Below are 13,759 nucleotides of genomic sequence, written 5' to 3'. Positions count from 1 at the left end.
TCCTACCCTACCAAGAGCAAACTTTGTGTCTGGTACAGTCTGGAAACGCTGCAGCTTGCCGGCTGTACGAAGTTGCCCCTTACTAGCACAAGCGGCTGAGAGCCCTTCGTGTTTCTGTGATATGTGAGACTTCTGTGTCTTTCCCCAAGGCTTTGGCTTTAGGAATTGATTCCCATTGTTAAGGTCGTGTCTCTGTCAAGTTAAAAATTTCCTTTGGGAAATTTCGTTTTCCTATAATAAAAACTCCCAGCTCACATGAAAGCCAACCCCCACGGGACACAGTGTGTGTGTGTGTGTGTGTGTGTGTGTGTGTGTGTGTCTGTGTGTACACATGCAAAGTTTTGGCCTTCCTGAACCCCCAGCATCCTTAGCAGCTTGAAAGCAGAGAACATCATGGGACTCATCATTCAAGGCTCAGCTCCCTTGTAGCTGTTTCTTTCCTCTTGGAAGCCAGGCGGTGGTGGCACACACCTCTAATCCCAGCACTCGGGAGGCAAAGGCAGGTGGATCTCTGTGAGTTCAAGGAAGGAGTGCTACTTCATTTAGAGAGGCACACCCTGGCTAGAAATCCCTCAGATCTGCAGGGCAATGATCCCTCTGCAGAAAAGCTGAAGTAGTATTTGTAGTGTCTAGAGTCATAGAAAAAGCATTCTACTATAAACATGCTCAAACGTTAGCAAATTGTTGCTTTGAGCAAGATATTTATACAATTTTTAAAAATACCGTGTTGGCAAATGATAATTGTCCCATAAATATTGCGTGTTCGTGATTGCAAGTAAAGTAAGCTCCCAAGAGGAATCTTTCCAGTCCTTGGTAGCAAAGGCACTGCCATCAGACCACTGCTGTCCCTGCCTCTCCGCGTCGCTAGCTTGAACATTTTTATTACAATGGCCTCAAAAGATGAGTAGTCAAATTAATCTTAATTCAAACAAACCAAAGATTTCATTGAAGGAAGTGACTATTTTCATATACTAAATTCAAACAAGTCATCCAAAATGGACAGTGTTTCCTGAACATAAGTACAACCTGAGTTTCAAGCTTTCATTTTAAGTTAAAAGCATTTAAATTAAGTTAAAAGAATAAATTATCAAGAAATGTTCTTCATTTTCTCTGCCTTAAGGAAGCTGACAGAACTCTGTCACTGAATAGAGATTTTAGGAAGCAGCAGTGTCTCCAAAATAACCAAATCCCACGGTGTGTGTGGTTTCATAGACACATGAGGAGACTCCCCGGTTGACATGGTTCCGGGAGCTGGCTGCTGCCCATCCATCCTACAGCTGCCATCTTGGTCCTGTTGAAGTGTCAAGTTTTGTCCGTGTCTAGTGACTTCAGCCATGTCTGAGTTTCTCCAGGCTGCTTCGAGCATCTTCAGAAGCAGCAGAATGCCTGGCCATCTCAGGAGACTATGATGGGGTCCTGCTCTGTGCTGAGCAGCTGTGGGCTCTTTTCAAGGACCCCCGTGTACTTCCAGAAGCTCCCAGGTGACAGAGCTGGGTTCCGCACATTCTAGGGAGCCAGCGCTGAAGGACCCCGTGTTTGCGCTCTTGCCTAACAATGGGCATAGAGTCAGCCGGACAAGATAAGCACCTGTGTCTCACCCTCTTTTTCTTTCCTAGGGAATGCAGTCGGATTTTTGGTGAAGATGGCCTGACGCTGAAGCTCTTTCTTAAAAGAACTGCTCCTTTTTCTATTCTGTGGACTTTGACAAATTACCTGTATTTACTGGCTTTAAAGAAGCTGACGGCCACTGACGTCTCTGCTCTGTTCTGTTGCAACAAAGCCTTTGTCTTCTTGCTGTCCTGGATTGTGCTGAAAGACAGGTTCATGGGAGTGCGGGTAATGGCACGCTCAATTCCATGCGCATGCGCGGTGCCTCCCTGCTGCCTAAATCTTAACCACCACGGCTGCTGTCCCATGGAGTGTCTCTAAAACGTCCCCTACCGATTCTGAGTACAAATTGAAATTTGAAGATGTGTTAGGAAAGCCCCGGCAGTGGCAGCATCATGAAAGGAGAAAGGGATGTTTCTACCCGGAAGTCAGTTGATCACAACAGTAGTCTGAACCCGACTGAGAAATTCAGTTCCTTAGAATTAACTTATAGAATTATTGTCACAATCAATTCCTGTCCTCAGCAAAGAGGGGTCTGAGAAAATAAGCCACAGTAAAGATTGGGATTTGCCTTTGTCAATCAGCATATTTTGGAACAACCCCCAACCTGCCCTTACCCAGATGGATCTAATTAATATTGGTGTAAGTAGATAAGATTACCAAACATTAATTAAAGTCACTGGTAATGGCACAGCGCTATTCAAAGTGGCTATAGATCTAGCGTGACTAATCTAGGGATGGAAAGAAAAGCAGCAACTTGTACTTTGGGGTACAAATCCTTAACTGAACTCTGTTAAATGTGTACTACCACCACAGTTCGGAGTCTCTCCCTTTTAGTGGTGAATTTTAAATATAATTTAATATAAGTTTTGTGTGCTTATTCCATGTTAGAAAGAGATTTCTCTAAAACTGTGTGGATTTTAGGAGCTGGACCCCATTCCTGTCTGACATGTTCTAATCCATAGCAAGCCACTAATACTTGACAAGGAAACCCACATGAGGAGCCTTTGTTTCTGAAGTATCAAGATCATGTAATCTATGCTTTTTCTGGAAGAGCTGTCCAAGATTGGGTTTGAAATGTATTTTTCTCCCCAAATATTGTTCTACTTGACAATATGCCTAGGTCCTTGCCTGATTCCAAATGCTGAAGTTAACATCTTTAGAGACACAAAGTGCCCAGTGGACACTGAATAAAAACGAATGTCGAGAGGGAGACACAGTGCCTGAGAGCCACCCACTAAAGCGATTTTCACTTTAAAGGGAAATTGAGAGCCAGGAGCACTGGTACTGACTGCAGTAGAGGCTGAAAAAGGAAGTACACTGCAGACCAGGAGTTCAAGACCAGCCCGGTTAATACAAAGACTCCATCTCTTTAGGGGGGGAGAAAACAGAAAAACAAAACAAAGCAAAAAAAAGAAAGAAAGAAAGAAAGAAAGAGAGAGAAAGAGAGAAAGAAAAAAGGAAGAGAGAGAGAGAAAGAAAGAAAGAAAGAAAGAAAGAAAGAAAGAAAGAAAGAAAGAACAGTTACAAAATTTCTGATTCTGTTTGAGAGATATTACCCAGAAATTCTAAGTGGAAACTTGACCTGAACAGTGAAAAGATAGACTTCATAAGAAATAAAATAAAATACTCTTTCTTCTTCCCTTTTTTTCTTTATTTCTCTTTTTAGAATGCACATACTCCACTGAATAACCTCATATTTGACACCCAAAGGGCCCAGGGTTGTGTATTTATAGCAGAAGTACTGTTGTGGACTGTCACTATGAGGAAGTTTGACAAACCCATGTGAACAGGGACCCTTCCTGCCCTGTTCACTGTGCCCTCCAGGAAAGGCTACCTCTGTTTTTATTCAATATTCAAATGTGAGCACTGGCTTTAAAATCAACTGTTTTCAGGTGGCAACAGCAAAATGTAAGCTAAGTATAGGGACCCTCATGCAGTTCCCATTTAGCTACCTGATCATGTTCATCAAGTCAGCCACCAGTGTTTGCAACACTAGAATAACATAGAACACAAATCCAACCTTAGCTGCTACTTGAAGATTTAATCCACTTTATTAGTAATGATCATAAAAAAGAGAGATTGACTTAGATAACTAGGGTAAGTTCTAAATCCAAAACTTGAGTATCATATCCCTGTGAGAGACTCTGAGGAGAGGACACCGTGACTCCAGAGAGAATGGAGAAACGGATTCACGTAGCAGGGTGCCAGGGTGACCCATCAGTCTCTAGAGAATTCGGGGACTGGATTCTCTCTTAGACTTGCCTTTGGGAGTATAGCCTTGCAGAAGTCTGGATTCTGGACCTCCGGGTCTGTGTGAGACCTCATTCCTTTTGTTTCCGGTCACCACATTTGTGGCCATTTGTTCCAGCCGTCTCAAGTGACTGGTAGAGAATAAACCCGGGAGAGAAAATTCTAAGTAGCTGACAAACGCTTGTCAGTAAACCTGCCCACAAAGTGGAGACATTAGAGACATCAAAGCAGTGTAGGTGTCAGGAAACCTGGTAGAAGTCTAGGGCTCACCACGATGTGTTAGGAAGTGGTCCATGCCCCCACTCCTGAAGGATATCGGGATCCAGTTTTAGCAATGCCCACAACCAAACAGTAGAGTTGGGAAGGCACCAAAACGTATTCTGCATGTTACCTTTTGACAGATCAGCAATTCTTTTTCCTCTCAAGGCATAGAGAGCACACATATAATTAGATCATTTGAGAAATGAAAAGAGGTTGAACACACAGAACTAGCAACCTAAATGCTGCTCCAACTGTCCCCATATGTAAATAATCCAAGGCTTTGTCGGCCCCCTCACACCCCACCAAGTCATTCTCCTCAACTCCAGAACACAAAGGGCTGATTCTAGTCACAAGGCTAACATTTCTCTTTCCTCCTCAGGCTAAAGCTTGGGAGTTGGTTGGGGAAGTTTGAAGGGGGCAGGGATGATGTCTTTGAATTTAAGCTCTCATTTGCTTGGATCCTAGAAAGATCCTGTTTAAGATAAATAATGATGGCTTTCTTTGCTTTTTATTAATTTCAAAATAACACCATGGACAGAAGAAAAGATGCTTTCGGCTATAGCAGTATCAGTAAACACAGCCTATGTGGACTGACAGAGAGCACTCACATAATAACAGACATGTAAACACAGCTTATGTGGACCGCTGACAGAGAGTACTCATTTAATAACAGACATGTAAACACGGCTTATGTGGACTGACGGGTAGCACTCATGTAATGCCAGATTATCCGTTATGAGTCACTTGTCCATACTTTGTCTCCTTGGACTACTGATTGAAGTACACATAGAAAGAAAAAATTCACCATTTTTCTAATACAAAATCATTTCATCCAATTTATTGGTAATCTGTGGTGTGTCAGACAGTTCTTTAAGGAGGAGCAGTTTACAACTAATTTGATTATCCCATGGAAATTTGCAAACTTCATATTTAAAAGATGTTTAAAAGACACAATCCACCTCTTGCAGCCTTTTGTGAGGCTGTTTTCCTACCTCTGAGATTCTGTGTACTAAATTACATTTCTTAAAATCATAGACGCCACCACTGCAGTTGCTCCACCAAAGAGTGCTGACCCTGGGCTCTGTCACCAGCAACACAGAAGCAAAGAACACAGGCTGGAATGCCCTCTGACTAGGGCTTTCCCTCCCTCTCACTGGCACCTGCTCACTCCAACAAGAATTAGCTACCAGAATAGAAATTTAGAACCTTCTTTTGATATCTTGAGCTTCTCTTACATTTTGCATCATTATTTAATTTTTTCCATTTTCAAATTAGTGAAATGCAGAGTTCTTAGGTAACTGATGGTTGGAGAATGCTGTAACAGATTCCAACTTTCTTAGAAATACAGGGAATGAATTTATGTTCCTTCAACATGTGTTCCTGTGGCAACCAACCCCCCCTCCCATTATGTTAGTTCCTAGCATAAAGAACGTGATCTCACTTTGAAGAGGACTTTATGTGGATAAAAATAGTCCTGGGGGGATCGAAAGTGTAGAGGCCCAGCTCCCCGAGTGTCCTGTGGACTTGTTGCCTCGTCTTGATGGCTAGAGATTCCCCCACACTGCTTTCATTTCTCACGTTTCAGCTCTTGTTCAATTTGTGGTTCAGAATGAAAGATACAGTTCCTTCCATAGCTTTAAATATAGTACTGTAGAAGTTTAGGGATTCAGTGGATCCTTGAAAAGAGGTCTATTGAAATCCACCCAAAAGCTGTGTTCATACAGATCTTGATGGCTGAGCTCTTAATTCGTGCCTCCGTCTCAACCACTGATGTATAGCCTTGAACTTGAGGGAAACATGGTCAACAACATAGTTTAGTATCTTCATTCTAGGACTTCTTCGAGGCTCAAGGGTTTCTTATAAACCAGTGAAATTTTCCACACTCATCTAACTTCACAAAGCAGAATTGTCCGCAAGGAAACGCGTTAAGATTACAGTTTCTCACTTAGACCTGTATGTGTCTTATGGGAATTTTGTAGGAAAATTGTGGGGTGAAGGTTTATTTCAATGACTTGGATACTAACATGGGTGGTTTGGGGGCAAAGGAAGTTTTCAGGGGAGGTAGAGTGTCCCAGTTTTCCTGGATGGTCAACATGAGCGTGTGGAAGAACTTGTAAGATGTAGGCTTCCTGGGACTTCCCGACTCATGCTAAGCAGAGTCCTTCTGTGTTCCTGTTGAATCAGTGTCCAAGCCTTTGAAGACTGATTCGGAAAACGGATGTGGCTTACATCTGTGCTTAGGGTGTTCATTATAGTAAGGTTTGGAGTGTTTACTCTTTGAAGTTTAAACCAGAGATTCCAAGCAGAGCTGTTCTAGGGTCATCCAAGTGATCTCTCCAAATAGGCTTTCCAGCCAATGCATTCCTGCAGGCTCAGGATGGGCTGAGATCCATTGCTCAGCTTCCAGCTCTGTGCACCAGAAATACACTGAGAGTCTCTTAAAGAATGAGGTAGAGAATTTATCTATTCAGATTATTACAAATTTAAACTTAAAATATAGAAAAAGTTTATCTGCTCACTAGGAATGTACTATATGCCTTATAAATCAACCGCCCCTAGCACGGAGATAGGTTTTCCTAATCCCTCATAATACTCAGATTTTATGCTTTCAGAAGTTAACGACGAGTTATCTGGCCCCCTAAGGGGAAAACCACCTCTCCTCATGCAAGCAATTGAAACAGATGCTGGTGTAATTGGCATGTCAATTCAAGTAGTTCAGGCGAATATTTTCACAAGCTCTTGAAGATGCTTGCTACGGCTCTAATTTCCAATTGCTATGAAAATATGTCCTCTTTAGCCATATCCAAGTCTCTTTTTGAGAAAACTCTTCATTCACATTTATTTTTTTTTTTTACTTCTGGCTAATGAGGAAAAGGACTCTCCTACCTGTGCTTGTCTTGGAATTAACCATATCATCTGTTTAAAAGTTCAACAGTTCCTAGACAAGGGTTTTCTTTATTTGATTGCTGGGGCAGTGCTTTTTTCCCTAGTTCTCTTCATTCAGGAGAACTATATTATATAATATACAGTGCCCTAAATACAATTACCTTATAAACACAGCTGACCATGCTCAAGTTCATTAGTATTAACACTGTTTTATTAACAATATTTGATCAAAAAATAGAACTGATGGTTGACTAGCAACATTTTAATCATCCAAGTTCAGTGTTCAGAAGGAAATCTGTTTCTGCACAGGAACATGTTAGGTGGTAAAGACGATGTAAACACAAAATCAAATCAGAACGCAGCTGGCCAATATTCCTTTTCATTTCTCTGAAACGACACTGCTCCAAAATGGTTACATTCTATATGGCTGAGCAATAAATTCCAAATCAAAGCAAGTGATTGCCTTCCAGAATGCTCAGATATAGATAACCTCCTCATGGGTTTACTTATCAGCCTATGACTTTTTATTTGTAAACTGTCCCCAGTACTTTCCAATGTGTGTATTAATTCCTACACACACACACACACACACACATACACACACACACACACGCACGCACGCACGCACGCACGCACAGGGGCAGGTGTTAAGGAGAAAGCCAGGCAACTAGCTTTTGCTCACCTCCCTGGTAGCTTGTAGTAATCCGTCTCTAACATGTAGGGTCTGTTTTCAAGGGTTCCTCCTGGTTTTTATAAAAGACACTTAAACATAGAGCTGTCCTGAGGCCACCATGGGCTTGCCAGTGTGTAAATAACAAAAGCATCACTGGGTGGCAGCCACCAGGAGCATGCTCTGAACTGCCTTCAAGGTTTTACTTCATTTTGTATCATAATAATGCAATAATAGCATTCAAAATGACCCAAAACATCCCAAATGTGAAAAAGTACCTGCAGAGGCACTGGTTTTGAAATACTCAGAACTGGGAGGCTGGAGGGATGGCTCCAAGGTCCCAAGCTCAGTTCCCAGTAACCACATGGTGTCTCACAACCATCTTGAATGAGACCTGGTGCCCTCTTCTGGTGTGCAGACATACATGCAGACCGAACATTGTATACATAATAAATCAATCTTTAAAAAATGCTCAGAAGTTCATCTCCCTACAGTTAAACCCCTTACAGATTCTCATCTTGAATTTAAAGTCGGTGAGGAAGCGTCATGTACCTACTACAGGGTGCTTATTTTACTGTTTGCTGTAACTTTAAGTGCTTTCCAGTGGGACAAGTTCAGGAAAAGGGATAAAGCAGGCGTAAGCACAGGCCGTCCGAATGAGCTCCTGAACAAACCCACAACACACTCCTGACAACAAACCGTTTCAGCCTTGGTCAAATTATTCGCAATTCTACTTGTAAAGTTAAGAATGCTCTAGCAAGGTGATAAAAATAAAAGGAAATTAAATTAAATTATCTTTCTGTGGTTTATTTTTTTAAATCAATGAATTTGCATGTGAAGAAAGGGAGAAGAGGCCTCAGAGGGCATTCCAAGTGACCGATGCCCATTTAGCTTGCCCCGTCTATGTTGTTGAGAGGTCTTTCTGCCCTTCATCCAGGGCTTCCTCATCAAGTCTTGGTGATGTGGGCATGTTCAGAAACACACAGTGGTCTTAGGAGCTGGTTAAGATGTATACGGAATTAGTAGATGAAAATGCTTAGATGTGCCTTCCTGCTAAATCCATTGTGCCAACAAGGATATTAATCTCCAGGAAGATGAACAGTATTCCTTGCCCTTAATCAGCACAGCTTTTCCTATTCTATGCCTGTGGCGCGAGCAGAGTGGTCTCTTTGACACTGACCCTTCTCAAATGTACGCACTGATGACAGAAGAGGTAATTAGTCTTAAGAAAGTACTTAGCTGCTTTCGGGGGCTTGAATAACTTGATCTGGGATGCGAACACATAATTTTTCTCTCTGCTTCTTTCCATTCTGTTTGACAGATAGTTGCCGCAATAATGGCAATTACGGGCATTGTCATGATGGCATACGCAGACAATTTCCATGCTGATTCTATCATAGGTGTGGCATTTGCAGTGGGCTCAGCCTCTACATCTGCGTTATATAAGGTATGTCCGTGTCGTCCTCTATAGTCAATGGTCCCTCATAGCTCAGGATGAAGCCACAAAATAGGGAAGTGCAATGACAACCCGAAAAAAAATTACAGGTGTGTTAAATAATAGTAACTAAGTTTCTTTTTTGTCAATACTTGTGTGGTAGGCACCTCACAGGAAATTTCACCGGTGTTGACATGTCCTTACTTACCATTGATCCTTATTCTACTTACTGGATGAAAGAATTGAAGCTTTAAAAGATTAACTCTCCAAGGTTGTAGTGAGGGAGCAAAGTTGGACTGGAGCCAACAATGCACCCCACCCCCCAATCAGGCAGTTACAGCAAGAATGTAAGGAAAGCAACTCCTCTCTTCTATATTATTTTTTCACTTGGGTATATGGTAATTGTGCTAACTCCATGGAGGTATTAAAAATAATAAGCTGTCATTTGAGAGGATGCTATTTGCTACTAGGGAGGCCACACGATAAAGAACCCATGGCATTAGCAAAATGAAGACACCATGCTCTGCTATGTGGACTTGTATACTGTCTCCCCTGGATTCCCTGTCATCCAGGAAAATGTCACCAGGGTCACCGCACCTCACTTCAGAAGCAAGGTCTCTGATAGCAAATCTAAAAGGTTATTCTCCCAAAGCTCAGCTTCTTTAGAAGCCAACTTTCTGAGGAAAACTAAAGGGCAATGCCAATTTCACCTCTCTTAGAGTTTCAATAAGATGAATATCACAGATGAAACAAACTCTCTGGAAGATAGAAACAGCCCTCACTTCCCCTCCTGGAGGCTGGCTTTTTCACCAGCACTGTGGCCCATGGACATTGACATATTTGGGGTCTGGGGCGGGGGGAGGAGGGACATTGATTCTGACAGGCATTGACATTCATTTACCACGGGTGTCTAATTTGTTCTCCCATGGAAACCCCACTAAAATTGTTGATGAGATCAAAGACCAGCAAGATTGTCTTCTAAGGAAAAACACTAATACATTTATGAGGTTAAAAACCCAGGCAGCACTGGAATGGCCGGGAAAGCAGGATGGCTATTCTGTAAAAAGAATCCTCCCGGTCAGGAAAGCAGGGTGGCTATTCTATAGAGAATCCTCTGGTCAGGAAAGCAGGGTGGCTGTTCTATAGAGAATCCTCCGGTCAGGAAAGCAGGATGGCTATTCTATAGAGAATCCTCCCAGCCAGATCACAGGATGCATTCACTCTAGGAGTAGCAACAGTTAACAATCCCAAAGTCATATCTGAACCCAACTCCAGGCAGACAAAATCTGCTCCATTTGATAGTGTGTGTTAGTGGGTTAGCAAAGGGAGAACGGGGTTTAGAAGCTAAGAAAACAGGCCTCGGGTCTGGCTTCCTTTTTCCTTTCTGTGAGCTTACATTAGCCCATCACTTGTTATCTGCCTCTACACAGGGGCTTATAACCCAGAAAAAAAAAAGTTGTTTTTAATCCAGAGAGCAACAGGATGTTTGTGAAGACATGTAAAGCTCAGGAAGGATAGTGCTTTCGAACCTAAGGCCTCAGTATTTCTATTAACAAGCTAGGCAGTGATGGTGCACACTAAATCCCAGCACTCGGGAGGCAGAGGCAGGTGGATTTCTATGAATTCAAGGTCAGCCTGGTCTACAAACTGAGTTCCAGGACAGCCAGGGTTACACACAAAAACCCTGTCTCAACCCCCCCCCCCCGCCCAAAAAATAAGCTAATAATGGGTGTCTGCCCAATTAGTTTTCAGCATGTCATAATCAGGATGCAACAAATCCCAGGGTTGCTAGAAAGGATTGATGGCATCTCACCACTACGGATTTTTATGGGCTCATATAAGCTTTATTTGTCCTTGACCCTGTGCCCATCTTGGTGGTTTTAGTTTCATACTATAGAATCCTCCCGGAAACTTATAACACCACAAGAAAACCACCTCTTGGCAGTCACTGTAGCGTGTGAACAACACAGAGAATTGCCTCGCCATGCCAGCCCATTTAGTTCTCTGTGTTGTTCACATGCTACCGTGACAGGGCAGGAAGACACAGAGGCTACTCTAGGCCAGTACGATCAGGAGGATTCATTTTGTGCTGCAGCAACAGCTCTCGATGTGCGTCTGAAGAGTTTCTCTCCTTTCCAGGTTCTGTTTAAGATGTTTCTTGGAAGTGCCAACTTTGGCGAAGCCGCACACTTTGTCTCCACCTTGGCTTTCTTCAACTTGGTCTTCATCTCCTTCACCCCCATCATCCTGTACTTCACCAAAGTGGAGCACTGGTCCTCCTTCGCAGCCCTGCCCTGGGGCTGTCTCTGCGGGATGGCAGGGCTATGGCTTGGTGAGTGGCCCTTGACTGTGCCTGCCGTTCATCGTAGGGTTGTTCCCCTGGCTGCTTTTGTGTTTCTTGACCCAGACTGCACTGGATATAGACACTGAATATGTGGAAGATTCTTGGTGGGCTCTTTCTTGGTTATCTCAGGGCTCTACATGGTGTGGCTGCTGTGGATTAAAGTATCCAGTCAAAGCCCAGGTCACTCTCTCCATCATGACATGGTGTGTGACCTGGCGTGTGGTGTGTGCTTCCTATGTGCATGGTATGACAGGCAGAAATGAAAATGGATGATACAGTCAAGTGTTCAACTGAGAGGCAAGCGGGGGAGGAGAGAGGAGGGAAGAGAAAAGAGGGGAGGGAAGGGGAGGGGGCAGATATTCAAGAGAAAAGCAGATCATGAATAAACTGGAAAGCCATTTTGAAGAAGCTGGGTTTAAAATCCACTTCATCTTGGAGCTGGAAATGACAGGCTCACACCTGATATTAAACCACTCACTCTATTGTGTACGGAGAACGGGTTTGCACCAGGAATCCCTCACCAGGAGAGCGCTGAGCTTGATGGCCCTGGCTTAGTACACTGTGTCCAGTTGAGGGCAAAATAAAGGTCACCTGGAGTCTTTCTCTTGGGCATCCTGGAACTCTGGGTATGTATGGCTCACCTACTAGTACCTGATGTACGAGGAGTCTAATATCTAAAGACTCTGCTCCTCCTCTCCAGTCATTGAAAACAGCATAGCTCAATATGCCAGTGCTTCCTCTGAATAAATCAGCTTCATTCTGTTCCTTCCATGTACCGCCCAAGGTCGGCCCCTCTTTTGCCACACATTTACCCACCACACACACCCACTCTGCAGGCTCCACTGACCTTCTAAGCCAGGGTAGCACTGAAAACAGTAGCAACACTGCAGTCCCAAGAAAAGCATTGTCCTTATTCCAGGAAGATCATTGATTGGCTCATCTTTTCCTGCTCCAGCCTAGAACCCTCAGGGAAGGTCTTAAACGGAAGACATTTCAGAGAAGGACCAAGCATTAATTGTTAGTCCCTGGAGTTGTGCTTTCCAGGGCCCAAACTGTATGGTTATCATCTCCCATTGCCTCTAAGTTGAGTGAAAATCAATAACATATTTGGAAGTTCATAGCGCTGCCACAAGATCAAAGAATCCTAATTAAAAAGTGCTCAGTTTATTTCCTGGCCAGAAATAATGTAGCTGGGAACAATCATAACCAAAATGTCACTTATTCTTAGCAACCTTTTTGCATGTGGAATTTGTGCCTGCTGCAAAGTAGCCCTTTGCAGCCCAGTGAGAGTCGCTGGCCCATCTAGTGTGTCCTCCTAAGTAAGTCTTCTCAGGCTGGGCCACACCCGTGCCGTTCCCCAAGCAGCATGTGTCCACACTCCACCAGCCATGGCACCAGCTGGCACTGCAGCTGTCCCCGGGGCACAGCAGCGTTCATTGTGCCAAAGCAGAGCTGTGACAGATTGAAGAGACAGCCTCTCTCCTGTGCTGTGTACTCTGGGGCTTTAGAATCCGCAGGGCTTTGCTCGCAGTGTTTTCATTCCCCGTCCTCTCTTCTCCGTGGGAATCCCACATGGTCTAGCTGGGACCAGTCTGAGAGCCGGAGCTGAAATCCCAGTGTGTGCTCCGAGCACCCACATTTCCTGAAGCTATGGCTGTGCCCTGCCCTCTAGGAAGTTACATTCATCTGACCTATCAAGATTGAATTTAAAGTGGGGCTGGATCCCTCACTATGGAAGCACATCGAATTGGGTATTGTTTCCCTTGGGTTATCAAAGAAGATGATTCCATCTGAAGAACTAAGGAAAACAGACAGCACATGGCACAGCAGCCGAAGGCTCTGTTCGGAAACACCATCACATTCACTCCGGTTGCCAAAATCCAATCTGTCAAATAAAAAAACAATTGAGGAAGTCAGCAGGGTTTTGATGCATTTAGCAAATTCTTAACTTGTTAGAATTTTCCATAAATGACTCCATGAGCTTAAGGAAAGACCCGAAGTGCTGGAATATTCATTCACAATGACCCTTGCCATGACAAAGGAGCCCTTACACAGCTAGGAAGGACCGTGTCTTTACTGCCCTTGCTTCATACTTGTGAGTCTCAGAAGGTCCAACCTGCTGCCTCTCATCTCCAGGTACAGATGACTCTACACTGCTAAGGTGGTGAGCTTAGTTATAGATGACAACATCCTCATTGAAATAGTTCTAGATCTTTCTTTGAGTCTAGCCTCTTCAGAAATATGGGCAACATGCTTCAGCTGTGTTCATAGAGACCATCTCATATTAAAGGACCTTTTTTTT

General features: G+C 43.5%; 1 protein-coding gene across 1 annotated transcript in view; it reads left to right on the top strand.

Annotated features, from left to right (window-relative positions):
* The window catches only part of Slc35f4 (solute carrier family 35 member F4), a 242,646-nt gene that overhangs the window by 225,932 nt on the left and 2,955 nt on the right, over positions 1 to 13,759 (top strand). Inside the window, exons 4-6 of the mRNA XM_050162408.1 lie at positions 1,617 to 1,836; positions 9,000 to 9,125; positions 11,253 to 11,445. Of these exons, the coding sequence (XP_050018365.1) occupies positions 1,617 to 1,836; positions 9,000 to 9,125; positions 11,253 to 11,445 (539 nt within the window). The remainder of the gene's footprint in view (positions 1 to 1,616; positions 1,837 to 8,999; positions 9,126 to 11,252; positions 11,446 to 13,759) is intronic.

The sequence above is a fragment of the Alexandromys fortis genome, unplaced genomic scaffold (genome assembly GCF_014885135.2).
Source record: "Alexandromys fortis isolate MF-2015 unplaced genomic scaffold, M_Fortis_MF-2015_v1.1 scaffold_130, whole genome shotgun sequence".
NCBI lineage: Eukaryota > Metazoa > Chordata > Mammalia > Rodentia > Cricetidae > Alexandromys > Alexandromys fortis.
This window is presented reverse-complemented; position numbering and strand designations above follow the sequence as displayed.